The sequence below is a fragment of the Scedosporium apiospermum genome, assembly GCF_000732125.1.
Source record: "Scedosporium apiospermum strain IHEM 14462 chromosome Unknown SEQ_SAPIO_0143, whole genome shotgun sequence".
In the NCBI taxonomy this organism is placed as follows: Eukaryota; Fungi; Ascomycota; class Sordariomycetes; order Microascales; family Microascaceae; genus Scedosporium; species Scedosporium apiospermum.
The window spans coordinates 238,297-264,058 of record NW_015971844.1 but is presented as its reverse complement, the minus strand read 5'-3'; the positions used below and the strand labels follow the sequence as shown (position 1 = coordinate 264,058).

The 25,762-nt window shown below is 51.6% G+C and overlaps 7 protein-coding genes and 3 pseudogenes across 7 annotated transcripts; 6 read left to right on the top strand and 4 right to left on the bottom strand.

Annotated features, from left to right (window-relative positions):
• Positions 1-800: 800 nt before the first annotated feature.
• On the bottom strand, positions 801-1,804 carry SAPIO_CDS9376 (uncharacterized protein; the record flags this gene model as incomplete). Its single annotated transcript, XM_016790796.1, has 2 exons — positions 801-1,496; positions 1,586-1,804. The coding sequence occupies 2 exons, from the start codon at positions 1,802-1,804 to the stop codon at positions 801-803; spliced, it is 915 nt and encodes a 304-aa protein (XP_016639306.1).
• Positions 1,805-3,501: 1,697 nt separating this feature from the next.
• On the top strand, positions 3,502-7,618 carry SAPIO_CDS9375 (uncharacterized protein; the record flags this gene model as incomplete). The annotated part of the gene is made up of 2 exons (XM_016790795.1): positions 3,502-6,955; positions 7,062-7,618. 2 exons carry the CDS (start codon positions 3,502-3,504, stop codon positions 7,616-7,618), a joined length of 4,011 nt encoding a protein of 1,336 aa, XP_016639305.1.
• A 1,934-nt stretch (positions 7,619-9,552) lies between these two features.
• Positions 9,553-10,937, bottom strand: SAPIO_CDS9374 (uncharacterized protein; the record flags this gene model as incomplete). The annotated part of the gene is made up of 2 exons (XM_016790794.1): positions 9,553-9,792; positions 9,900-10,937. 2 exons carry the CDS (start codon positions 10,935-10,937, stop codon positions 9,553-9,555), a joined length of 1,278 nt encoding a protein of 425 aa, XP_016639304.1.
• Positions 10,938-11,191: 254 nt separating this feature from the next.
• On the top strand, positions 11,192-11,983 carry SAPIO_CDS9373 (annotated as a pseudogene; the record flags this gene model as incomplete).
• A 579-nt stretch (positions 11,984-12,562) lies between these two features.
• SAPIO_CDS9372 (uncharacterized protein) lies at positions 12,563-14,206 on the top strand (the record flags this gene model as incomplete). The annotated part of the gene is made up of 2 exons (XM_016790793.1): positions 12,563-12,910; positions 13,616-14,206. 2 exons carry the CDS (start codon positions 12,563-12,565, stop codon positions 14,204-14,206), a joined length of 939 nt encoding a protein of 312 aa, XP_016639303.1.
• A 649-nt stretch (positions 14,207-14,855) lies between these two features.
• Positions 14,856-15,515, top strand: SAPIO_CDS9371 (annotated as a pseudogene; the record flags this gene model as incomplete).
• A 930-nt stretch (positions 15,516-16,445) lies between these two features.
• SAPIO_CDS9370 (uncharacterized protein) lies at positions 16,446-19,474 on the top strand (the record flags this gene model as incomplete). Its single annotated transcript, XM_016790792.1, has 4 exons — positions 16,446-17,324; positions 17,464-17,485; positions 17,592-18,974; positions 19,050-19,474. 4 exons carry the CDS (start codon positions 16,446-16,448, stop codon positions 19,472-19,474), a joined length of 2,709 nt encoding a protein of 902 aa, XP_016639302.1.
• A 151-nt stretch (positions 19,475-19,625) lies between these two features.
• On the bottom strand, positions 19,626-20,513 carry SAPIO_CDS9369 (annotated as a pseudogene; the record flags this gene model as incomplete).
• A 1,593-nt stretch (positions 20,514-22,106) lies between these two features.
• SAPIO_CDS9368 (3,4-dihydroxy-2-butanone 4-phosphate synthase) lies at positions 22,107-22,882 on the top strand (the record flags this gene model as incomplete). The annotated part of the gene is made up of 2 exons (XM_016790791.1): positions 22,107-22,170; positions 22,245-22,882. The coding sequence occupies 2 exons, from the start codon at positions 22,107-22,109 to the stop codon at positions 22,880-22,882; spliced, it is 702 nt and encodes a 233-aa protein (XP_016639301.1).
• A 681-nt stretch (positions 22,883-23,563) lies between these two features.
• On the bottom strand, positions 23,564-25,361 carry SAPIO_CDS9367 (Uncharacterized protein; the record flags this gene model as incomplete). Its single annotated transcript, XM_016790790.1, has 2 exons — positions 23,564-25,130; positions 25,246-25,361. The coding sequence occupies 2 exons, from the start codon at positions 25,359-25,361 to the stop codon at positions 23,564-23,566; spliced, it is 1,683 nt and encodes a 560-aa protein (XP_016639300.1).
• Positions 25,362-25,762: the final 401 nt, after the last annotated feature.

Sequence of the window (25,762 nt, the reverse complement as noted above, 5' to 3'; positions counted from 1 at the left end):
AAAGAAGCTAGAGAAGTTAATATAAAAAAGAATATAATTATTTTTAGAAGATTATATTTTTTAAAGTAGTTAATTAATAACTTTATCTATTTTTTTTAAGTAGTTAGAATATAGGGTATTTATAAGATATTTATTTTTAATAACTAAAAGTTTTTAGTTTAGATTAAATCTATATTTAATAGCTTGTATATAGATATTATTTATTGTTTATATTAAAATTCCTAGTTAGGATGTAATTTAGGTAGTAGTTTTACTTCTAAAGGGGGTTTTTAATATGATAATAAGGGCTTGTATAGCTAGATCTGTATTTAAGCTGTGTGGTAGTATCTTTGAAAAAGTGAAAATAGTTAATATTATTTTTTTTAAAAAAGTTAAAAAAAAGTATATATATATATTTTAATTTTTATAATAGGAATAAATTTAAAAATATATTATTTAATTATATAGAATTGTATATATAATTATAAAGAAATATATATTTATAGGGGGAGGGGTTTTTGGTAATGACTTTTTGTAGTGACCTTTGTATTTCGTGATATATAATACAGAGTTTGTGATCTTGTGTAACCATGCAACCATGCTCATCCTCATCATGCCTAGACCCATCCCGGTCATCTAAAGCGGGTATAATCGGTCTACTGTAGTGTACATTGCTCCTGTAAGTCCTGTCATCCCTCCCCTTGGCCCATGTTCCATGTTCCAAATGCCAAATCCAGCAATTTAGCATTTGTAATGGTTCGGCTCCCCGAAATTGGTACGCTCCGTTCGACGCTCTTGCGTCACTTCTGGCTCCGTCAGCATCATGTCGCCATTTTCTCCTGTGTTCTGGCCTGTTCTTCCCGCTTCTCAATCTCCGCGAGGGCCTCTTCCTCCCGGATCAGTTGAACCATTGCTTTCGCCTTGGCGAGATTGTCGATCTTGATCTTATTCAGCTTGGATATAAGCTCACCCCGCACTTCTCTCAAGTTCTGGACGTACGTGGCCCTGCCGTCCCCGAGCAAGAGGTCCATCTCGGGGCCGGACAGTTTCCTCCGTTTGCTCTCCTCCCGAGCCAAGGCACCCATCATCCTCTCCCACCTATCCTCGGTGTATACGTCCGGTATCAGGACATTTGGGATCTTTGATATCAGTTCCGCATAGAGCTGTATTTTTTTATTGAAACTTTGTATTTTGCCGGACAACCTCGGCGGTTGCTTTCCCTTAGTTATGCGGAGAAACGGCACGCCAAAAGACGAAGCGGCAAGATAGGGGATCTTTCGGTCCCCCTTGAGAGCCGACTTTGGAAGCGGCCGTACCGTAGCCTTGTATACTGGTCGCTCCCTGGGATTATTCGTCACGGGTGGCAGGCGGGTAAGGAGAGGAATGGATGGCCGTTTTGGAGGTTCGACCCGCGGCGGTCGACTGTTGTAAGCGTGCACTCGGTCTTTGACCTCATTAAGAATAGATTCGTATTCAGGCGACGTGGTAACCTTTGCCTTGCCAAAGAGCGCGAGAAACTAGTCGGCGGGGGTAACATGAAGTCAGTCTTCTTTGAAAGATTCCGTGGTCTTGTCACAAGATTCCCTCCCGATTTTTTTTTTCCTACCTTGTACCCTGCGCTCAGTCCCGCGTACACTAAGCGCGGACTAGTATCTGCTCTGTTCTTGCGGAACTGCCTCCTAAGGGCGGCCCGGATCGGGTGCTTGCCGTTGAAGGTGAGCTCCGGGGGGAGAGGGATCTCTCGGGCGGAGCGCAAGAGCGCCCGGTAGAGGGCGAGGCAAGCGAAGCGGTGCTGCGAGTTTTTGGCGGGAATAAGGATCGGCATAGTCGTTGGGTTTCCTCGCAGGATCAGGCGCTTCCGGTAAATGGGAGCGAGTAAGAGCACCGGTCGCTTGCTGCCTGAGGGAGGGCCTCATTAAGTGTTTTATTCTCCCAACATCGCCGGGACGAGAATGCGTGAAGCTGGTGAATCCACACGCACGCGATGGTTGGATTTTCGATGGGGGTGTAGGGTGACTAAGCATGCGACTCAATTTCGACGACACTGAACCCTTCTAACTTCCCCAGAATTTATTTTTCTTTCATCTTTTTACTGATAAATTAACCTCTTGAAGCTTCAAAAGAAATCGGGGAAATTTTTGAAATAAGAGCTAATCGTCTCTACGTCGATAAGAGCCTGAGTTCCGAAGATTAGGACGAGCGGAAAGGAATTGAAGAAAGAGGAAAGGCTCGCTCGTTTTGCTCCCCCGATGAAATCGATTCATCCCCACAAGCCCCCCCCCCCCTCCCCCGCCCGAAACTCTATCCCAACATCTCCACCCAAGCTGGGGTCGTAAATTTGGTCGTCTTTTTCGCAGAGAAGCTCTCTGACAGTGGACTTCCCTCGGTTTAGTCAAGATCACAGGACTGACGGGGAGACTGAATTTATCTAGCTTCTTTGCCGAGTCGCATATCCCCGACCACTTGCATGCCACGCCACAGTTTAAAAATGGACCTGTCTCACTCGATTCGCCCAGCTCCCCCAACAAATGTCTCAGGCCCCGAGAGGGAGGGGACCAATAGCCACCTGTGGCTGGTTGGTCTTGTTCAGGTATGTTGGACGACAACTCAGGCGGTCACCTAGGATGGTTTTCAACCCAATCAGCTCGTGGTGGTGACATGCCTCGACGAGATGTAATCAAATTCGACCCTCTTTTCTGTCAAGGCGGCGTCTTGGCGAGTCTTCATACCAAAGTGCTGTCATGAGCACTCACGGAACCTGGCCTGATTTTGCAACTGACAAAAAATGCTGCTGATGGGGAAATATACTTGCCGGGAATCAAAAAAATTACATGGAGAAGAGGAACTGGAAACCGTCCCACTGGGGGGTTGCGAATAGTGTCCTAAAGAGGCAAGGCATCACGACCCCTCCGAGACTACTTCGGAGATCAGATGATTGAATCTTCGTCTTCATTTTCATCTTCATCCGGGACCGAGGGCGCAACCCACCTCTACGGGCATGCCCCGAAATCTTGGGTCATAAATTTACTCTAGCCCATCTGCATCAAGAGTAATGTCCTGCAAATGAACGGCAAGATGTCCTACATCAGGGCACCCTTATTTCAGCCCTACTGACCTGGCAGGCGACCGCGCCACCATAAACACTTGCACCGCCTACTTCGTAGTTGCCCCAAACACCTGAAAAAGTCATGTTCTCTCCGTCTCATTGGGCAGGCCTCGACTCTTCTCCGGCTCTGTGACTCTATAACGCGTAGACTAGGCTAAAGCCATTGCTGCATCCCCATCGTGTAGTGTCTGGGCATGTCACTACCTTGGCTTCCTGCCCAGGCAGTCAAAATGGCTGGGATCCCTGCCACAATCCCCTCGAAGCATGTCCATCGTCTTGATTTTCTTCTCTTTTCCTTTCCCGCTTCATATTAGTATCTGAAACGAGTTTGTAGTATTAGCGTCGACCTTTTTTTCTTTTCTTCTTTCTATTGTTACAACTCATGCATTCATAACCAATAATACTTCCTACCCAATATGTGGCGACCGTCATCGACGAAGCCCCGGGGCATCTCGGCGTACGAGTACAACACTCGGTATAACCTCCAGCCCACGGAAGATCAAGAAGAAGCCAGAGATGTCGCGGAGCGCAAGGGGTACTCAACGGCGTTCAAGAAGAGGCCCGACTACAAGCCGACGGCTCTACGATGGTACTTTATAGTTCTCCAGATCATCCTGCTCTGTGTGATGATTGCCATCGTTGCATATTGCCGCGCTAAGATGCCAGACTCGGACAATACTGCCACAATAGAGGAGAGGTCCCTAAATCTCGACTGGGAGGCTAAAGGAGGTCTGGGTATGGGGGTGTTCAAGCGTCATGAGGAACCGGCGCAAATGACAGGTGTGGACGGTCTTGTCATTCCACCGCATGGAGTAAGAGCTTTTGCTGGGCCAACTCCCGTCCTAGCAGCAAGGGAAACCTCACCGACAGTTGCACCGACGGCTGCACCCTCTGCTACGCCCTCCTACAGCCCTAGTTTCTTCATTGCCGACATCATCACCATCATGAAACCGTCGTACATTCAATCTCTCATCGAAGATTCTAGCACACTTGTGTCGCAAGCCGAGCAAGAAAAGAATGGCATCGAAATCGACACCGAGATCCCCCTGGTTCCCTGTGGCACATCGACCGTCTGTACCACGACCATCACAAGAAAAGTTATCACCACTCTCATCATCCCAGCAACGACCGAGGTCTTCACAATCACGATGGGAGCGACAACCATCTATCACATAACAGAGGTGGAGGAAACCGTTACCCAGCCAGACGTCGTCTTCACTACGGATGTTGTTACCGAAATCGAAGATGTGAGCGAGGTCGTGGAGACTACCGTTTTCACACTAGGAAAGCCACCGCTTCCGGGAGATGGATCGTTCCCGGGCAACTCCACTCGGCCTCCGGCCCCACCGCAGCTGACTACGCAGACAAGGACGAGTTCCCAAACGATCACACAGACAGTTACGACGCCCTCTGTTGGAACATCCGCTGGCACCACCGGCGTCATCACTAAGACCCTCACCGAGACGGAGGTGATCCCCAAAGAGGCTCTAGCCACAAGAACCGGGGAAGAGCAAACGTACTTCCAGCTTGGAGAGACGACTATCGAAGTTACATACACACCTCCACCCCAGGAGAGAGTTGCTGGCGTTGCGGAGCCCCCAGTTACACAGATAATTACCACGGTAGACCCTGGAAAGACGGTGGTAGACGTGGTTCAGGACCAGCCGTTCCAGGTCGTAGTTAACGACAACAATGAAGTGAAGACGGTCGTGGTTGGCGCGCAAGTTGATCAGGTGGTCCAGCAGGTAGGGGGCGACGTGACCAATATGGTGGTTGTCGTCACACCGGTACCGGTTGGGGTTGGTCGTGCTGGTTCTAACGGCAAGAGTGGGTCCAATAATCCGGGGCAGGCCGGTCAGTTTGGCAATCCTGGAGACGGATCTGGGAATGTCCAGAATTTCGGAGATCCGGATCGAGGAGGCTCCAACTCTGGGCAAGGCAATTCCAATTCTGGACAAGGAAATTCCAATTCTGGACAAGGAAATTCCAATTCTGGGCAGGGAAATTCAAACTCCGAGCAGGGACATTCAAACTCTGGGCAAGGAAATTCCAATTCTGGCCAAGGAAACTCTAACTCTGGGCAAGGAGGGTCACGGCCGGGTCTATCAGGTTCGGTCGCAGGTCAAGGAGGATCTGATAATTCCGGGCAGGACGGTTCCAGACTCGGCCAGGGAGGTTCAGATAATCTAGGACAGGGAGGCTCTAGACCTGGACAAAGCGGTTCTGGCAATTCTGGCCAAGGAGGCTCTAGTGCTGGACAGGGAGGATCGGATAACCTAGGTCAGGGTAACTCAGGTCAGGGTAACTCGGGTCAGGGTAACTCGGGTCAGGGAGGCTCTAGACCCGGACAAGGAGGGGCAAGGCCCGGACAAGACGGATCTGGATCTGACCAGCAAGACTTTGGTGACGACTCTGGCTTTGATGGAGGATTCGCCCCTATATCCTTGACAGTGGTATCCCATGTCGGTGGGCAACTTACAGTTTTCACGACCCAAGACTCACCACAGACTATCGTGACAACGAACCCGGACGGGTCTCCAACGACGATCATCACGACGCCGCCGCCGAGAGTCGCCACGTCGACGATAGGCGGATCTCTTACGACGTTCGAAATTGTGACAACACCAACAGCTTCGGATTTGCTCTCCTTTACTGTTGTCAGTACCATTGGTGGCACCCTAAGCACGATACTCACGACCAAAGAGCCGACTACTTATGTCACTACCCTCTCTGGGACCCCGACGACCATTACTTCCACGCCGTCCGCCCGCACAGTGACCTCAACTATGAAGGCGACCACCAGGACGATAGTATCGGTAACTACGCCGACCCCGACGGATGAGCCGCCACAAACAGAAACAAAAGTGTACAATGTCGATGCAGCCAAATACTTCCTGGGAAAGTTCCTCCCTGCGCTTCTCGCCATCATCCTGGCTATTCCGTTGAGAATCATCGATTTAAACGCCAAATTATATCAGCCATTCTACACTTTGAACCAGGAGCGTGGTGCACTGGGACCGGATTCGATGACGCTTCATTTTAACGGTTTCAAGGCTTTGACCAAGCCGTTTGAGATGCTCTTCCAAGGCCACCCTATGACATTCCTCACCTCTATTATATTATGGGGATCTTCCCTCATGGTGCCCCTTGCAACCGAAGCCATAGGACTTAAGATCCATGGCAAATGCACGATCAACAGCATTGTAGGATGTGGCCTCGAACTCGGAGTATCCCCCGGCCCAACCCACGCGCTTCTGGCCCTGTTGGCCCTAATAGTCACCTTCCTCCTCGTTCTCCTCTTTATCACCCGGAATTACGAAAGCGGGCTTTTCGCGAACCCGTGGAATCTGGCAGGCATCGCATCTTTGGCAAGATGCCGCGATGTCCGAATCCATAGCTCGAAGAAGGAAACTATTAGAAAGGAAATTACCGAAAGACGCTATGGGTTCGGATTCTTCCGAAACGGCGAAAACAGAGACGAGTACGGCATCGTGCTGCTCGATGATTCGGGCCAAAACCTTAGACAGGATAGGGACAATGACGCGACCATTGATAACCATTCCGATTCTGAGGAAGACGACCACGTGTACGATGCTCCTGCTGGTCCCGCGAGACGTCGGAGCAGCTCGCTCTCGACGGAGAATCAGCGGACCTCGGTCCCTTTTCTGGCGTTGACCTACCCCTGGAGGATTATTTTCATCTTGTTTCTATTGGGACTTTTTATCGTCATTTTGTATTACCACGTCAAGGTCATGGACCAATCGGACCCCGGGCTCCGGAGCTTCATGAACAGTCGCAAGTTTGGCGCTCGGTTCCTCTTTGCCGGCTTCGGTGTCATCATAACCTTGGCGTGGTTTGCCTTCTTCGTCAGTAAGTGTGCAATCTACCCCTCCCCTTCCACTCGGAGGTCTCGGAAGGGATTTTTTTTAAATTATTTCAATGGAAAGTTGGAAACTAACCCTGTTGGCTCCATCAGGTGTCGCCATCATAACGCCATATCAGCTAATGGCAGAAAGTCCCCAGCCCCCCGAACGCAGCATCCTGCTATCGAGACCGTCGCATGGGATTTACGGGATCTACGCCGCGATCAAAGAGACCAATATATTCCTCGTATTGGTGTCCTTTATAGCTATTCTCGTCGAGTTCCTTCCGCTGCTCCTGGCAAACGTTCCTTTCAACTTGACGCAGACGAAGCTCACGCATGACATATGCGCGCGGCTCTCGCTTGTAATATTAGCAATTATGATAGGGACGCTGGTGGCTTCTTTCTTCATCAAGTGGCCCAAGATGCCGGTTGACCCCAGGAGCCTGGCTGGGGCGATGTACTACGTCTCGGGCTCGGATATCCTGTTGAGTAGGGTTGAAGGGGGGGCGAAGATGGATGGGGAAGAGAGGGAACGAAGAGTTAAGGAGTACGGAGGGCGGTATTATTATGGAAATATCGGTGCGAAGGGTAGGGTTGGAGTCGAGGCAGACGAAGGGGCAGGGATCGGGGATGACGTTGAGACAGCTTACCATGGACATCGCATTTAGATGTTGGGTTTCGGTGTTGGAGATCTGGGATCTCACATCTTTGATTTCATCAAGGCTCATTGCATTTCTTGGGTTTAGATTGGGTATTTAAGGTATTTAACTGCTGTATTTTTGATTCTGTGTTTTTCGAGATAGAAGCGGGCATGGAGGGTTTCTTTGTTTGGTTGGAACGCTGTTTACGATCCCGAGGCATGATGACGACGATACCACTCTTCAGACAGCAAGCTGAAATAGATATAGGGTCTTTCATTTCATAATCGGTCATGGAAATTCATGTGTTATTTGGAAGTCTTCCCAAAAAATTTTAAACAAAAATAAGAATAATAAAAAAAAAGATAGACAGACATACAACACTGGGGATTCGCTAGTCGTCACCGACCTAGCTACTAATCCAGCCCTCTCCGGCTTATTTTCTCGAGAGCAGACGGGATCGGATGTTTCCCGGAGGGTATGATCGTATGTAATAGTTCTCGTTTCGAATAAGTCTTTTGAATGATTTCATAGGGTCTTTTCTGGTTGAAGATGTTCGTATATCCCGATACTAAGACCACCAGTCACGACTCCATCGCGACACTCAAGATTTTGTTCAGCCTCCCACAATGCCCATTCGAACCTTCTGTTAAAGTCAAAGACCTGACGTAGTATGACTCAATATCCGCATGTGAACAAGGCCCCAATAGCAGGAGCCTCCAAGGACAACGTTGACATTGGAGCGGGTGGCTGCTTCCTTCCTGTCGAGTCATCCGCCAAGGCACAATGGGAAGTCATCTTTGCACCTCCTTTCTTGGAAACTGGCCACTTGAGAGTGAGATGGGTACATGTAGTTTGTTTCAGAGAGACAGAACATCAAGGAAGAAATCCGGTGTCGTCCAGAGGTTTAGGATGTGACGTTTTCACCGTCAAGACCTGGGTTCGAACCCCAGCACCGGAGTGATCTCACCTTTTTTTTCTTCCTCCTCTAGTACCATTTTTTTTGTCCCGATTCTCTCTTCATTCCATATTTCTTATACCGATTCTCCTAATAGGTATTTGGGGATTTAAACTCGGTCCTTTCGCTATGATTTGCGCCGTATCAAGCCGCTCGGGATGAATCCTTTTCATTAGGTTTATGAAGGCCTTATAGATCTTTTTTTTCCCTTCTTCTTCTTTGCATTGATCAGAAGTTGAATCACTCTATCACTGGAAGGTCTTCGCAAAGTGTGCAAAGAAATTTCAGGCTTTCTTCGCGATTCTTGTCTCCGGTGCTTTGGGCCAGATCCTCATTAACGCCATCGCCAGCTCTCCAAACATGTGGGATACTGGTCACAGATGACGGAATAATCCCTTCTGAAGCGGTTTTCTTGACCTCAGCGCCAGTCCTACTTCGACTAAACCGCCAAGGCTCGATGCTGGGTGGATAGATGTTGATTGAGACTTGAGAAAGGAAGAAAGCAACCGTCAGAGTAGACGTAGGCATTTACTCATATTACTGTCGCTCCAAGGACAACAATTGTTTTAATACCCCGTGTTAGTATACTCTCGACACGCAGTTTACTTCGGGCAGCCCTGGATTTTAATATCATGTTCTTTCATTTCGTGGGTATCATACAGATTGAGCTTATTCCCAAGTCCGGATTAATTTTCAACACACTCTCGGTAGGCAAGAGAGGTCGCTGTCCGCAGGGGAAACCTCCTAGCATTTAGACTAGGGAAGCAACCTCTTTGATCTTCCTTTGCGGCTTCCGCAGCTGCTCGTGCCTCGCCCATCAAGGTGACATACTCCAAGAGGGCCAAAAGCTTTGAACCGAGCAGCTAAAGTATTGCAGAGTGAGCGGAGATTGACATCTCTGGACTGCTCAATGGTTCTATTGGAAAACCCGCGGTTTTTCGTGGCATCGGGAAACGATGTTGGACGCCTGGAATGAGCCTTTTTCACCAATTTCCATTGTCAACCATCAATTATCATCATTGGCACGCATCGATTCCAGCTTAATCGATCGACGTGATCGCCCGGATCTCGCAGTCGTGGGTTCTCTCGGCTCTTCTTTGACACTGCCTCCGCCGGCTTCCTCCATCCTAGAATCCTCATCCTCATCCTCATCCTCGTCCAACTCTGGACCCCGGCGCTCCCTTTGCGCCCTGCGAATTCGCGCAAACATGGCCTGATCAGGGATGAGGTCGGCTCGAGAAAACGACTGTAAGGCCAAAAAAGACCACCGTTAGCATCGGCATCGAGATCCCAACGGGGCGGGGGGGGGGGATAGGGGCTTGAAAATAACGAGAGCAGAAAATCAACACTTACCGCGCTGCACCCTGCTTGTGGACATTGTACCCTTCGCGCATCACCAAAGAACTCCAGAATTGCAGACCTCTCAAAAGTGTGCTTGCACACAGTGTTCGTATAAGGCTCTTTCATCTCCTGCAGCGACAGCGGACACCTCGTGCTGACCTTCTCCCTCTCAATGACGAGTTCTTCATCTTCGACCGCCATCTCCTCGTCTTCCTCGCCCCCACCGTTCCTGGGAGCATGATCTCCGCTGTGACCGTAGTTGAACACCGGTTGGCCCTCCCGGCTGAACCACCGCTTGGCATCGGGAACAACGGCATCAGCGCCATATAGACCCATGTGCCACTGCCTCTTGAACTCAATGTAGTCGTTGTTCACGCTGTACCGTTGATACATGGACATGTTCTCGTACTCGTCCGATTTCTGCTCTCTCAGCTCCTTGATCAATTGTGTTGAGGCGTCGAACTGGGGTTCAACCAAGGCATCCCTAACATCCTCTACCGGCTCCCCGAGTTCCATTTGCCTTTGCTCCCTTAACCTCCTCTCCTGCTGACGGGTCCTAGCAATATGCGACGTAGCGTCGTGCGTCGCTTTGATGGATTCGCGCTCGTCAGCCACGTTCGCCTTGATATCAATCAGCATTCTCACGGATCTATCCGCCTCCACCGTGAGTTCCTCTGCTAAACCCTCGAGCTTCGTAACTTTCTTTTTCATCCTCGCCCTCTCCTCTTCTTTCCCTTCGCCTAAACTCTCGAGATTGGCCCGTGCGCTCTGAAGCGTCTCATTCAAGTCGAAAGTCGCCCGGCCAATGAGCCCAAGGGACTCACGGACATGTTCGTCGAGCTTCTCGGTCTTGAGGTTCTGGCTTAGGAGAAAGAGCGACTGTACGGCTTCGTCGTCGAGAGCGCATGCTTGCTCTTTGTATGGAGGCAGTTCAGCTGGTGCGACGGTCGATGGGGCTGCGGTGCGTGGGGTTGCGGTGCGTGAGGCTGCGGTGGAGGGTGGGCCGCCGCTGCGACGGCCTTGCTGGAGACGGCGTCTTCCAGGGAGCATGGTTGGTAGGGAATACCAGCTGAGGTTGTGGTTATTGAAAATGAGAATAATGAGTGAGCTGGTTGATTGATTGAATTTGGGAGAACGCGTTCGTTGTCGCGTTGAATTATTGGAGGGGCAAACGCTAAATTGGCACCTGGAATCCGGAAATGACAAGTGCCAGCAGCTGGAATATCAACGTGTGACAACTCCAGCACTGTCTCAACGACATGCACTTGTCTACAGTACCCTTCACATCGCCGACATCCCCTACAATGACTCTCCAGATACTCTCAGATCTCCATCTGGAGTTCCCCAAGGCCTACGACATTTTTGAGATCGTACCAAGAGCGCCGTACTTAGCACTCCTTGGCGATATTGGTAACACATCACACAAGGATGATTTCCTTGGCTTTCTCACTCGACAACTCAAGCAGTTCCGCGCTGTGCTCTTGGTGCCCGGGAATCATGAACCGTTTCCGTCCAGTTGGACGGAATCGCTCGGCATACTCCGAGCATTCGAACAGGATATCCGGAAGGACCCATCATTAGGAGAATTCGTCCTGCTCGACCGCGCGGCCTTTCGTCTACTAGATACCAACATCACTATCCTCGGGTGCAGCCTTTTTTCTGACGTTCCCCCCGAGAGTGAAATGGCTGTCAGTTTCGGCCTCAATGACTTTTTCCAAATCCGCGACTGGGATGTCGGTGCGCACAACGGGGCGCACAAACGGGACCTTGCCTGGCTTAATGCGCAGGTCGCGGACCTCAAGCAATCTGATGATATTATCATCTTTTCACATTGGAGTCCGTCGAGAGATGCTCGTGCGGTCGATCCAAGACATGCGAACAGTCCGATTACCAGCGCTTTCTCGACTGTCCTCTCTGGAGAGGAATGCTTTAGGAGTGACAAGGTAAAGCTTTGGGCGTTTGGCCATACCCATTATAACTGCGACTTCATCGTTAAGCGAGACGGGGCTTCGCCTTTGAGACTACTTGCAAATCAGAGAGGCTACTACTTCGCCCAAGCTGAGGGATACGATGGGGAGAAGACGGTTTACTTGTAAAAACAGTCGTGGGCTTGGCTCCTCGAGCTGCCCAAGCTCTTGGAGCTATATTAGCTGTGACTGCGATATTCTAAGTGCTTCTAACGCCCACTGGCGAACTGGCTTCTTTCCCTCCCTTAACTCTCTATAAAACCTCCTAAGTACGTCGCTGTCGAAGTCCTCCTCGATACATGAGACCCGAGAGCGACAAAATTGATCGCCGTGGCGTAGGTCCCCTAAAGGATATAGGGAAGTTGGGCCGATTTGAGGCAGAGCGTGTACGGGACAAATGATTCGACAATGTTTTCCTAGCTGGCTTCTATTTTGGGTCTGAATATATTTCCAGGTAGATGGCAGTGGTGTTCGTCGTTTGCCAGAGATAATATTGATATATACCTCAGAGAGTCATGTAATGCGCTCTGTCAAGTAAATATTTCCGTTTAAGGGAAACTACCACTCTGCAATCCTTGTTAGCGAGGGAGGTCTTAATGAGGTAGCAGAGTGGCTGGCCGCTTCCATCCGATCCCTTGATCCTTTCATCCCAACCCACAATCACAATCTTGTTGACGAGGCAAGACAGCCGTTCAAACGAATCTCAAAATGACAACCTTTACTTGCTTCGGCGTACTGCCTCTAGAACTACGAGTCCAGATTTGGAAGGAAGCCCTCTCCACGCCGGCTGTCCTAGCTGTGACTCTCACTCGAACCTTAGAATACGTCACCTCCACTTACACGTCTAAACTCTCTTTCAACATGGCCTACATTGGACCGAAGCCGTATTTAGCAGGCCTCTCCTGCAAGGAAGCCCGGCGCATGCTGGAACAATCCTGCGGCAGCCCCATTCGCGGACTTCGCGGACCGGAGGCCAACCCCAAGAGCACTCCTGGCCTTTGCTGGGTCGATTTCGACTCGACGGTCATCTACCTAGGCCCCGACAAGGACGCAGAGGTACTACTTGAGAAATTCGAATCGTTTTGTTGGAGGAGGATTTTGGTGATCTCGTGCCCTGCTCTTCGCACCATTATTCTTCGAGCGCCTTGGAGCGCCGGTCCCATTCCGGAACCAATGGACCCGGGGGCGACAGCCCTTTACATTTCTATTGCTGAGTCGGGTTTAGACCTAAGGGATGGGATGGGTTCGTCAATCCGTACTTCCCAAAGCTTCTCCGGGAGCATTATGGTGATTCACCGCCCATAATTTGCGAAGTGAACTATGTCAGAATCAGAATGGGGTGCTAATCGACGTGGCTTCACGATGGGACTGTTCTTTTCTTATTCGAGTACCGCCGCGATCAACTTCGACCCTGTTCAAATTCAGATCTCAAGATTATTCGGCATTGGGCCAGAACTCGTTGAAATCTACCCCACGTGACATTTAACACACGCCTCTAGGCAACCCATGTGCAAACAAGAAACATCAACCGACTCATCCAGCCATGCGTTCTGCCAAATTCGAATCAAGACGTCCAACTACTCTGTAACTAGCCCCTCCAGTCATGGAATCAATCGCTTCTGCACTGAGTCCTCTCCCAGCCATTGCCTGGGGCGAGATCGCTTTGGGATACCTTGGGGTTGGGACCGTCATAAATGTTCGTCCACGCTCACATCTCATCCCCCGCAAATTAGCTCTGGACTAACACACAACATTTGCAAGACCTACATGCTTGTTATTGGCGACGGTGATTTTGATGCCGCGGTTGAATCATTGCGCAATGCAGGCTTTCGGGATGCTCCTTGGTCATATTATTCTGTAGTGGACCCTCAATCTTTGGAGGACGAGGAGATGAAAGGAATGCACCAGGATGGTGGCCTCCAGTACCGCAATCTCGACGAAAACTCTATGCGTTTCCAGTTTCCTTTGGAAAGTAAGGTCAAGATAAGAGCTGTTCTACTGAGATCGTCGTATACCCACCTTAGTCTTCTTGATACGCCGGATCACAGGTTTGCCAAGACTGGGAACATATATTATCCTGACAAGGACCTCCTTGTTGAGAGCTTTGCTAAGACAGCAGTAAGGGAGCCTTCGATGAATATGTGGACGGGCGACCTTGAGGCGTGGGCGATATCATACGCCTACGGCTGGCTTGAGATCAACGACACGGCGCTGGATTCGATCTCTGACGAGGCGGCTAAAGCGTGGTTTAACGAACGAATCTTAAGGGATAAAGGGGGGCTCGACAGAACTACAGTCACGAAGAGGGTCGGAAAGAAATACAATACATCCGGAGAGGTAAATATGTCCTGAAATCGCCTTCCACGGCCGGTTTCTCCGTTCCCATTCCCAGGGGAAGTGCTCTTGACATCATCAAGTGTCCGCTTCCACTCCTCCCCCCCGATCTGTCAGACCCTCGAAGATACTTCCTTCTCAAGTCACTTCGGGCCATTAGGCCGCTTATCAGGGTCGACTCTTGCCGAGAAAAGGGTTCTTTCCTCTGATCCCGTCTGTGGAAAGGAGTGGCTTATCATGTGACTGCTGCCTGGCTCTGATCAGGGATTCCTTCTCGGCCCCTGCTGTCTGTCACACTGCATTTTAGGCAGGAAGGAAACAACCACGGACAACGATACCTCAGGAGGCGAGTCACAGCTTTCGGGAAGGAACGGCTCGTGTCTGATTCTCATTCACCGACGAAAGGCCCAACTCTCTGAATTGGATGCAGACCTGCCCAATAGCCTCACTTAACATTACCAGAGAAGGTCCTCCCGCACATGTCGAGGGCCAACAGGGGGCACATGGGCCTCAATATAAGAAGGGGGGATAAACCCTTCCACGAGAAAGTGGTGGAGCACACCGATGCCCCTTCTGCATCACATTAGTCCCAATTCCGCACCTTTTCATAGTATACACTTCAAGTTCCACGCCGTCTTCGACTCTGCCCAGTTGCAGTCCATTCCCTATGGCTCCAAGACTCAGCCCCGACGAACTCGCCAAGGCTGCAGTAATCCTTACACGCCATCTCGAGCATTGTGGGACGGACTTCAGCATCAATGGCGGAACCGCTGTTTCCCTACTTCGATTCAAGTATCAGGTTGTTGCACGTGTCACGGATGATATCGACTTGGTAATCCAGCCCAAAGAGGAAATCGACGCCGAGTCTGTCTCAAAATGGATGTGCGATACGTACCCTGAAGTCTTCGGCGAAAAGAAAATTTACGGTTTCACGATCCCGGTGGTCAAGTTTACCCGAAACAACGGTTCTAAGATCGAAATCGAACTCGAGCTATTTGACGTTCGCGCCTGGCCTCAAAGGCCACAGTACGACCTGACCAGCCCTGAAAATGAGAGAATCACAGTTTCCGTTGACGGAGTTGATATCCCCATCTTTGGCCCACGCTGGCTACTGCGGGAGAAGATTGTAACCGCATACGATCGTCGGGGCAGCCAAAAGGAGATCACTGACCTCGCCGACATCACCCAGCTCCTTATGATCCCCGGCCTTAGTCCGGTAGATCTCAGCCACCACCCCGAATCGGTCAGCCATGTGCTGTCCCAGCGTCCCGGCTTAGAGCCATTCCTGAAGCGGGGAGTATACTGCCCTACTGTATTGGGCAACTGAGTGAGGTATTAGCTTTGGAAGGCACTGGGATGAGCTTTCATATGAACTTCCGCTTTGGAGGAGATGGGACACGGAAGTTTGGCGAGGGCGCTTGCTTCATGGATCGTACCGAGCATCCGATGAATGATTCCTAGTATATTGAGGGAAGGGTATCTGTCGCGGCACCTTCCTTCACCCTTGGAAGGAAGTGCCTACCCTTGTCAAAACCCTCGTCAAAACGGCAGGAGGTTTTCATGGATTCGAATCCGAATCGGATTCAGATCGAAAACGACATCGGATTATAAACGGCAAGGGCGGCTATACATTTAATATATGGTATATGAGGGCAATATATTGACCGTGCCTGATCTTATTGACAAGCGCCTGGATAGAAGCATGTGAATGAATGCCACGAGAGATACTCGGTGAGATTGTGTGGGCGTGTGAGGTGGCACGGGAAATGAAGCGAGAAGTCCGCCTTCCTGATTTCTTTCTTGATCCTCCAATTAACCTAGTTAATGAGGACAGGTCGATGCCCTGGGTACTGTGAATACCGCTACTATACCAATGCCTCAGTATCTGGTGCAGAGCTAACATCGGCCCCTAAATCTTCCTTCGGGCAAGAACTGGCTCACTGTTAAGCATCAATTCAGTTTTGTCAAACTTGTTTATTCTCAATGCATAGACGAAAGGTTATGATGTCCTAGAAACCGACGAGGAACCGCGAAAAACGGTATTGCCCATGTGGTGTTTCACTGGGGAGGTTGAATCAATGATCGATATTCCTGGAGTAATGGATCCTGTCGTAGTAATTTCGATCTAGCAAGCGCGTCACAGGGCCTAAGCGTCATCACACCAGCCCTGGCAGACATCGTTGGGCCATCATTGAACAGCCGTCTACCTTCGTCTCGTGATGCTTCTTTTCGAGAAAGCCTAAAGATTCCATCCTCAATGTTTTCTGTAAGGCGTATCCCCTCTGTCTCGCTGACACGGGTTTTCACTCAAAATTCCAATGCCATCCAAAGGCGCTCGTTTGCCGCGTCATCTAGATGTCCTCGCCCATCATCTTTTACCAATGCCGTAGTCTTCCATCCAAGGTCAGAGCGGCGACATGCCGTAGCCTCCAAGACTACTCGACGAAGCATATCATCAACGTTCACGCCCCCGCCATCTGCGCAGTCTGTTCTTCGGGAGGTACTTCATGCCGACCGCCACGATAAATGGGGATGGGTCATCTACCGCTGTACCTACGACGACGACGAAGCCTGGTCCCGGTTCAAGCAGATCGTCACCGATAGGTCTCGAGAAGAGCTCATGAAATCAGATGCACCGGAACTACTTGATTCGCTCGAGTGGACTTTCGTCGAGGATCGTGAGACCCTCGAGGGCGCTACCAAAGCTGAGCTTCGCCCGCGCTTCCTCGCATGGGCCAAAGATGCCTACAAGCTCGAACAACCACGCGCTCACGACACTGGTAATTGCTTATTAGATTTTCCTCGGTACAACTATTTCATCCACATGGACGAGCCTGCTTTGCGAAGCGTGGTTTATGGGCATCCCGATGATTATTGGGAAGAGGGATGGGTTAACCTTGTCAGGGCTTGTTGGAAGCCCCAGGGCCCGCCGGTATATACTGAGGAGGAAATCGCTGCCCTCGAGGCCCCGGGCGGGGTTCATGACGAAGACGATGTGCATGATCCCATTGAGGGCTGCACGGAGGAGGATGTTGGATGGATGAGGATGGTATCAGGGATGATGCATAGCGAGTTCTACGAGGCGATATACGGCTTTGATAGCTGGTATCCTTTTTATCAGCGTCCGCCGGAAATAGTGAGCTGGTAATAGTCAAATTCCCATCGCGGACTACTTCGTAGACTTAAAAACATTGGTCTTTGCATCTTGAGATTACAAGGACTGCAGGATGGATCAATTAATCCATGACCGCCTGCAAGCTGAAAGCACTAGCCAGGGGGTTGAGCCCATCTTCGCCGGTACGTACCGTCGATGTTAAACCACTAATAAAACCCTGCACTGCCTTATGAGGCTCTCTTCCTGCGCCTGTCACGATCCAGACCCTTTTCTTTCTTTCAAACTCAGGCGAGCAAAGTCGAGGAGGCATTGCGCCTTCAAATACAATTTTTCCAGGTGGTGCCCACTCCCCCAAGACCGCCGCCGCTGCCGCCACCACCACCATGGACCGCGACAATGACCCACACGCCACGGCCTCCGACATCATCACCTACATCGGTGTGCCCCTCGCCGTGCTCGGTGTGCTCCCCATCCTCTACAACACCGTCGTGACGCTCGCCGCACTCTCCAAAATCAAGCGCATGCTCCGCCACAGCGAACTCAAGGCCCTCACGCGTAGCGACGTAGTCAACCGCGTCATCGAGGTCGAGCTCCCCCGCTACGCAGTCACGCCCCTCGATAGGTTAGAGCAGCGCGACGAGTACTGGACGCTGAGCCGACACCCGAGCAACATCCCCGGCGGCTCGTGGACGACTTTTAACTGGAGGACGAACGCCATCGGAATTAAGACGCAGAGGGTCGAATATGCTGATCAGTTGCGGCAGCCGCAGGTTGATGTTGATTTTGGCGAGTTGGTTTCGTACTTGCTGGATTTGGGCGCCGTTCCGGATCCGTATGGTTGGAGGCTTTTGAAGACGACGGGGTTGTGGACGCCTGTTGGGTGTGCGCTTATGATGTCGCCGGATGGGAATCATAAGGCGTTGACGGTTGCGCCGTTGGATGATTCGGATGGGAACCTTTCTTTGGCGGTCCATTGGTCTAGTTACTGGACGACGAGGAGTCATAGTTCTTTACCTCCTTACTGGGTTAGGATTCCCGCCCCACAGATTGTGGCTCCTGAGCCTTCGGAAGGCGGCCAAGGATCGTCGTCTGCGACGCTCTTGGAGCAGGAACAGGAACCCGCATCCCCTTCCAAATCGGTGAAAACCGGTGCTAAATCCGTCAACGGCTCACTATCCGACTCCCTCCAACAGGAAGCTGACGCCAACACACGCCGGGCCATCTCCTGCCACATCTCCACCCATGGCCTCATCACCGCCCTGCCCACCGACGAATCGGGCAGCATCATCTCTGACGGTCTCTACATCGACCACCTCCGCATCACGCAGCTTTCGACCAATGGCGTCTGGTTCGCCAGTGCCGTGACGGCCTTTGGCACCTCGGGACAGACGATCCTCTGGAACTACAAGATCCCTGACGAGATCCTTTCCTTTTCACGCAAGGATAGTGTTCCCTGCGGGGTCATGGAGATGCTTGGTGTGGTTACTGATGATGACACGCCGGAGTGGGCTACTAAGTATGATGACTCGAGTGTAAGGCTCGAGATGCAATGGAGGAAGGCCCAGGAGCGAATGAGGCAGATTACGGCGGAGAATGCTATGCCCCCCGCGCAACGGGCGCAAGCGATGAGGGAAAGGGTACAAAAGGAGGGTATGGACCAGCTGAACGAGAGTAAGTCTTACGATCTGAGCTGTTCAACGCCGAAAGGCCGGGCTCGATGCGAAAAGAAACTAACACGACGACTAGTGCGTGACCGGATGCGGCTAGAAAAGCAACGACAAGAAACCCGCATGGCCGAAGCATTCCAGTCCCCCAAGTGGAACGCGACGCTAGTAGCTGAGCACAACCTCCGCTGGCTCAAGTCCAAGGGACACGTCAACGAGTTCCTCAGCATCAAGGAGGCGGCCGGCACGATACTCCACCGGATGATACTCGACGGGCAGTTCGCCAACTCGATATGCCGCATCCTCGACATGTGGAAGACGTGGACGGATAACGCCGGCATGCGGAATTCAGATTTCGAGGCGCTCAAGGAGGAGCAGGTGGTGTTTGCTCAGGCGACTTTGCTGGTTTCGGTGATTAGGGAGACGGGTAAGGGGGAGACGCAGGTGTCGGTGGCGCTGGACTTGCAAGAGTGTTTGAGGTTATGGAAGAAGGTGAGGTTGGGTTAGAGTGACGGGGATGTGTGGATAGTCTATTCCATTGTAGTTGTGTCTTAGTGTACAATACCCGGTCTCTGATGACCCCGTTGATCTACGTAAATTATACTAGTACATCCAATGCGATATTTGAACAGCGCCGTCGATAGTGGGACATTGGGTATCAAGGACCATCTCGCCGTATAGCAAAGAAGTAGTTGCCAACCTTCTCGCTCCCCTGAACCTCCTTCCACCCAAGCCCAGGAACATACACAACACCCGTACACCTTGGGTTATTCCAACCACCCATGTTGTGGAAATACGCCCTCAGCTCCTCCTCGTTGATATACTTGTCCCAATTATGCGTTCCCTTGGGCACAATCTTAAGAATATCCTCGGCCACCAAGTTTGTCGTAAACCAGCTCACCCATGTCCTTGCAATCGTGCTCAAGACAAGCCAACCGCCCGGCTTCACGAACGGCTTACACCTCTCGAGGAACTTTCCCGGCGCATCAACGTGCTCGACGACCTCGAACACGGACACCACGTCGTACTGCTCCTCAACCTTCGTCGGCACCTCAAGCTCCTCGATGGATCCCCATTTGTACGTAAGTTTGTTCCTCAGCCCCGGATCTCGGCGCGCATGCGCTTTTGCAATGGCGAGCACTTCCTCGGACGCGTCCACGGCCGTGACGTGACTAGTCGTGGGGAGCCGGGCGGCGCTTTCGGCGAAGATGCCGCCGCCGCACCCGATGTCGAGGTAGCGCAGGGAAGACGGGGTGTTCGGGAGAGGATCGGGCTGGGAGGCGTGGCAGGCGCGGATGAAGTCGTGGCGGGCGGGGTTCATGAGGTGGAGGAGGCGAGAGGGGCCGTGGGCGTCCCACCAGGAGGAGGCGAGGGCGTTGAAGTGGGATATCTCGGATGGGTCGACGGAGGAGTAGTTGGGAGATGAGGGCGAGGACGAGGATTGTTGGCGCGATTGGAGGAGTACTGGTGAGATGCGGGTCGCGACTGGCCTCGCTGACCGCCGGAGGGAGGCGGCCAGATGCCGCGACGCTCGATTGACGAGCATTGTGCACTGGAGGTAGGAGGTAGGTGGTAGGAGTTAGCTGGTGCTGGGTGTTCCTCGCCAACTGCTTCAGGCACAAAATCGATGCTCGAAGCTGCTTGTGACGGAGCTAACCCGACTTGACTGGGAAGTACATGGGTACCCACCCGAGGGATTACCTAATCCGGACCGCGAAGTGCAATTGTACCGATAGTACGAAGTACGTACCTTTGTACACAGGTACTGGGATCTTCAATCGACCGGGTCAATCACCCCACAGTCGCAGTTTTAGGATCGGGAATCCGCCTGGTTCTGGTTGCAGCAGGAAAGAGCCGGTTATCGCCGCCCTATCCAAGTTGCCAGAATACTAATCACATGCCTCTGTAATACTGGCTCTTGCGGCTGCAATCCTCCGCCTTCACGACTCGCACCATCAGGTCTTTTCTTGGCTTATTTTCAATATCCCGCAGACATTTCACCTATCTCCGCGCAGGGTACGGGTACCCCATTTTCAGGAAATCCCCTGCAGCTGTCGGCAGGTGAGGTAGTGTGCCGGTCTTCATGCACCAACATGACGCCATCAGATCGAATCCGAGATTCGGAAGGACCCTGATGAAAGAACGACAGGTGATGGGGAGGGAATACATACACAGGTATTAGTGATGAATCTGCGACTCCAGTGCGGTCTGCTTGGTCGCAGGATCAGGACTACTTCGTACTGAAAAGGCTTGGATTACTACCATGCCCGTTCCTGCTGACAATTATTGTGTGCCACCATCACTAAGCCGAGGAGAATAAAACGGGGCGGAAGCAGGCTTCGGACGGGGATAGCGTAACTTTTACAAATGACCGCCCATTGTTCTATCCCTCTCCCCACTTCGGCTTTTCCTTGAGCAATGAACGGTTGTGGACGAAGTGTAGCCACTGCTGTGTCGTGTGGTATATTAGACTGTAGTGTACTTCGTAGAGAGGACATAAAAGTACAAGAGTACTTTCTTGACTCGACTTGGACTTTGCCTTCTATTTTGATCAATTGATTTTTTTTTTCCTTCTTTGCTGTTAGACTAAAAATCGTCAGTTTTACTTTGTACTTCGGGCACTAGTTCTGACCTTCTGTACGAGTCAATTGACCGCCGTGCTGTTTCCAATTGCCTTCTCCATTCCCGCTAAAAAAACGGCCACTCCGCCCTCGGCTTCAGGTATCGCCGCCTGTTTCTCTCCACCCCCCTTTCTTCGATTTCCCATTCTTTTTTATCCACTCGCTGGTTAAATCGTGTCTTTATCTCCGTTCTTCTATTCCCAAGTTAACATCGTTTTAAGCGCTTTGCACGTCTAGATCGACAAAGAAACCCGTTTGGATACCCCTTTCACCGAAGAACGGACGACGAACAACACCCCACCATAAAATTTCCCCGGTGCTTGTGCCCCTCAATTCTTATACCGCGGTTCCGCATTTGGCGCATGACGCATATGCGACGGTAGAAGAACAATTCATTCTCTCGAATTGAAACCTCCAATTCCCAACGACACTTCTCTCTTTCCACAAACCTTCCATTCGCAAGACTCAAGAACCTTTCCCCGAAACCAAGGCCAACCCCCCAATCCCAATTCGCAACCATGCCTTCCGCCATGCTCGACAAGTCCCTTTTCGACACCATTCCGGATTCCATAGCCGCTTTCAGTATGTACCCTCGAGAAGGAAGGCGAAGGAAAGAAGAAGAGAAACAGAAGATGATACTAACGTAGTGCCCCCAGGGAATGGTGAATTCCTCCTCGTCCTAGACGACCCCGGCCGCGAAAACGAAGCCGATCTCATCCTCCCCGCCCAAGACGCCACAACCGAAAAGCTCGCCTTCATGATCCGCTACTCCTCCGGCCTCGTGTGCGCCCCCATCCTCCCCTCCCGCACCGAAGCCCTCGAACTCCCCCAGATGGTCTCGCAAAGCCAAGACCCCCGCGGCACCGCCTACACCCTCACCGTCGACGCCAACCACCCCACCATCACCACCGGCATCTCCGCCTACGACCGCGCCCTCACGTGCCGCACCCTCGCCGACCCCGCAGCCACCCCGGATTCTCTGCGTCGTCCCGGTCACGTCCTGCCCCTCAAGGCTAGGGAGGGCGGTGTTCGCGAGCGGCCCGGGCATACCGAGGCTGCTGTGGACTTTTGCAAGCTCGCGGGTAAGTTCCCGGCTGCTGTGATTTGCGAGGTCGTCGATGATGGTGCGGAGGTCGAGGGGCAGGCTTTGAGGTTGGAGCCGGGCATGTTGAGGGGGGAGAAGTGTGTTGAGTTTGCCAGGAGGTGGGGGATTAAGGTCTGCACTATTGCGGATTTGGTCGCTTATCTTGAGAAGACTGAGGGGAAGCTTGCTGCCGTCAATGGTACGTCTTGAGGGAGGAAGGGGCCGTTTGCCGTCGGGGGCGAAAGGGTTGGCTTGGGTTTTGTTTGGTTCTTTGCTTGCATCAGTGAGGGCCGGCGGGTGTGAGGAGAGGGGGTCTCGGTGGGTGCTGTTGCCCGTGATATATACGCATCTTCCCATCTTACCTTGTATGTTTTTGCTTGGTTTATTTTTGGATTTCATTTTGTCCTCTTTTTTTTTCGGCTTTTAGAGGGACGAAGGCTCGGTTGTTCTATTGTTTGATAGACCGTCTACTGTTACCAAAGAGAAGCGTCAATGTCTAGAGACTCGACGGGGCATATATACATCTCCATTCTATCTTTGCTTCTAGGCATCATCGGTACCTGCCACCTTACAGGAGCGATCGTAGAAACTTCACGGACTTCGCGGAGGAGGCGAGTGTGTTAACGAAATTCCGGCTTTCAATCAAACTGTCCTACCTCCGAAATCAACTTTATTCATCAATACGTCGCCATCATAACCTGTCTCTAATGACTTGGTATAGGAACCACCGTCCTGTCTACAGTTCCCATTCCCTCCCAAGTATCCATCCGTCTAAGAACCATAATCTCATGAGAAATTAGGAACAAAAATAAAAGGAAGTAAAGAGGAATGAAGAATGTATGAAGAAACGAAAGCGGCAGTAGCCGAGCCGTTTTCTTGCCGTGAACCCATCTAACCACCGCGCTCGTAGCGGTAGTAGTAGTTCTTTTGCTTGTTGAGTTTCGTGCTATACGCCATATCCCTCTTGGCACCCTGAACCTGCTCGATCTTCCGGCTTTGGTGGATGTCCCGCGCAAGTTGTCCCTTCGCCTGGTCCGTAACGCCCATGATTCCTTGCTGAGTTCTAGGGATGACAGCGCGGTTGCGGTTCGCCTCGTTAGGACCGCCTTCGCCATCTGGCTGCTCATCACCGTTCGCCTCGCCGTTCTCGATGGCGAGCCTCTCGCGTTCGGCCCTCTCCTCCGCAGTAGGATAGTTGTGGAGGTTCTGGCGGTAGTAGCGGTTGAGCGAGCGATGGCCGACCGATTTGCCCGATGGCAGATGAAGCTCGTAGTCGTCGTGGAAGACGGAGCGGGCATTATGCTTGTGAGCATGTGAGTGCCATCCGTCCGCGAGGTGATGTTGCCTAGGATCTTCGTGAGAATGATGATGACTCTTGTTGAGGCGTTCATACTGGTTTTGGCGGTCGTCTGCAGGGACGGCCGTAAGTTCCTCCGAGTCAAAGGAAGATGCCGAGCTATCCGTCTCCCAGCCATCTTCCTCGACAGATATCTTCTCTCCATTCTCGTCGGTAGCACTCTCAGATCGCTTCGCTCCAAGCTTAGTGCCATCGATCTTCAAAGGCTCATAGCCGGATTCTTCCTCCTCTCCCTCGTCCTCCTCGTCGTCCGAGTAGGTGCTCCGGAAGTCATAGAAGTCTCCAATCTCTAGTTGCTCCTCTTCCGTCGTGTAAGGAATGGTGCAGTGGCCGACATCCCGCATGTGAGTCTGCGCGGCGAAAGCGTTGGATTTCGCCTTGCCGCAGGTGAGGCACTCGAAATCTTCGTAGATCTTGGAAGCTAGGTATTTAATCAACCCATCGAGATCGACCAAATATTCTTTCTCGGGAATAACCATGCCGTGGAAACGTTCCATGTGGTGGGCATTGAGGTTGACCGTAGGAGACATATATCGGCAGAAGAGGCACTGCTGCAGCAGAGTGGAAGGATCCGGCTGTGAAGGTGTGGGTGTTGCAGACCCCGAGTCTCTCCCGTTGCTCTCTCTTGATTCCGAATCTTTCCGCGCGGTGGTAGCCTGGGGATTTGAAGGCCTCTTGACGGGCGACGGCCGGGTGTCGGAGACAGTTGTCTTCTGTAGTCCCTCGACAACTTTGTTGAACTCGGCTTCTGCGGAAGCGGACTCTAGCTCGTCCTCCTCATCATCGTCGTCGTCATCGTGGTGTCCCTTTACTGGTTCTCCCAACGAGAACGTCGAGCTCATAACCGAACTGGTCTCATCGGGGATGGCAGCCGAAGGCCGAATGCCTCTCGCCTCCCTAGCGCGGTGCTTTTGGCTGGACAGATGATTCTGGAACGAGTTCTCGCTATAATATGTCTTTTCGCAGACCTGACATGTCTTCTCGAAGAAAGCCTTGTCGGCCTCGGCGGTGGTCTGGGCACGAGCTTGAAGGACCTTCTCGGTAAAGGCCTCGGCGGATATGGGGGGCAAGGAGGCGACTCTTCGCTTGAGGTTGTAGCGGCTGTGGTGGGAGAGGATGGTTAGCGACTGCAGACTCGAAAACAACTGAGCCAAGATCAAGATCAAGACAAAGAGACAAGAGCAGGTAGTCGCTTAAGGAGGATGGATATACTTACTGCCAGTCACTCTTCATGTGGCCCTTTTGCAACTCCGCATTGCGATAGGCAACCTGGCATGTGTTGCATGTGAAGGGGTGGGAGGCAGTAGCCCCAGTGGCTTGTAGAGTCGACATCACGACCAGGTCGCAGGAGGAAGAGAGCAAGGTCGATCAAAATGGGATTTGATATTGTAATTCCTCCCCAATGCGGCCGAAATGCAAAGATAAAATAGACCGACTGTCTAGTTTTGAGTATTAATGTGAAGAGTGTGCTTTGTGTGTTTGTGTGCGGATGCAGGTGCGTCTGTGTGTGACGGCAACTTTGAGTTGGTTGGAGGAGGGGCAATCCCAAAAAGCAGAGAATTATTTTTATCAAACTATTTTTTTGAGGCTTATCAGGGCGGGGTTGCGACTTGCTGGGGCCTGGTTGAGACTTGGACTTTCTGGGAAAAGAGCGCCAATCTGAATTTTTTTTTTTTTTTTTTTTTTTTTTTTTTTTTCTCTCTTCTTTCGCTTTTTCTTCTTCCCACCTTACA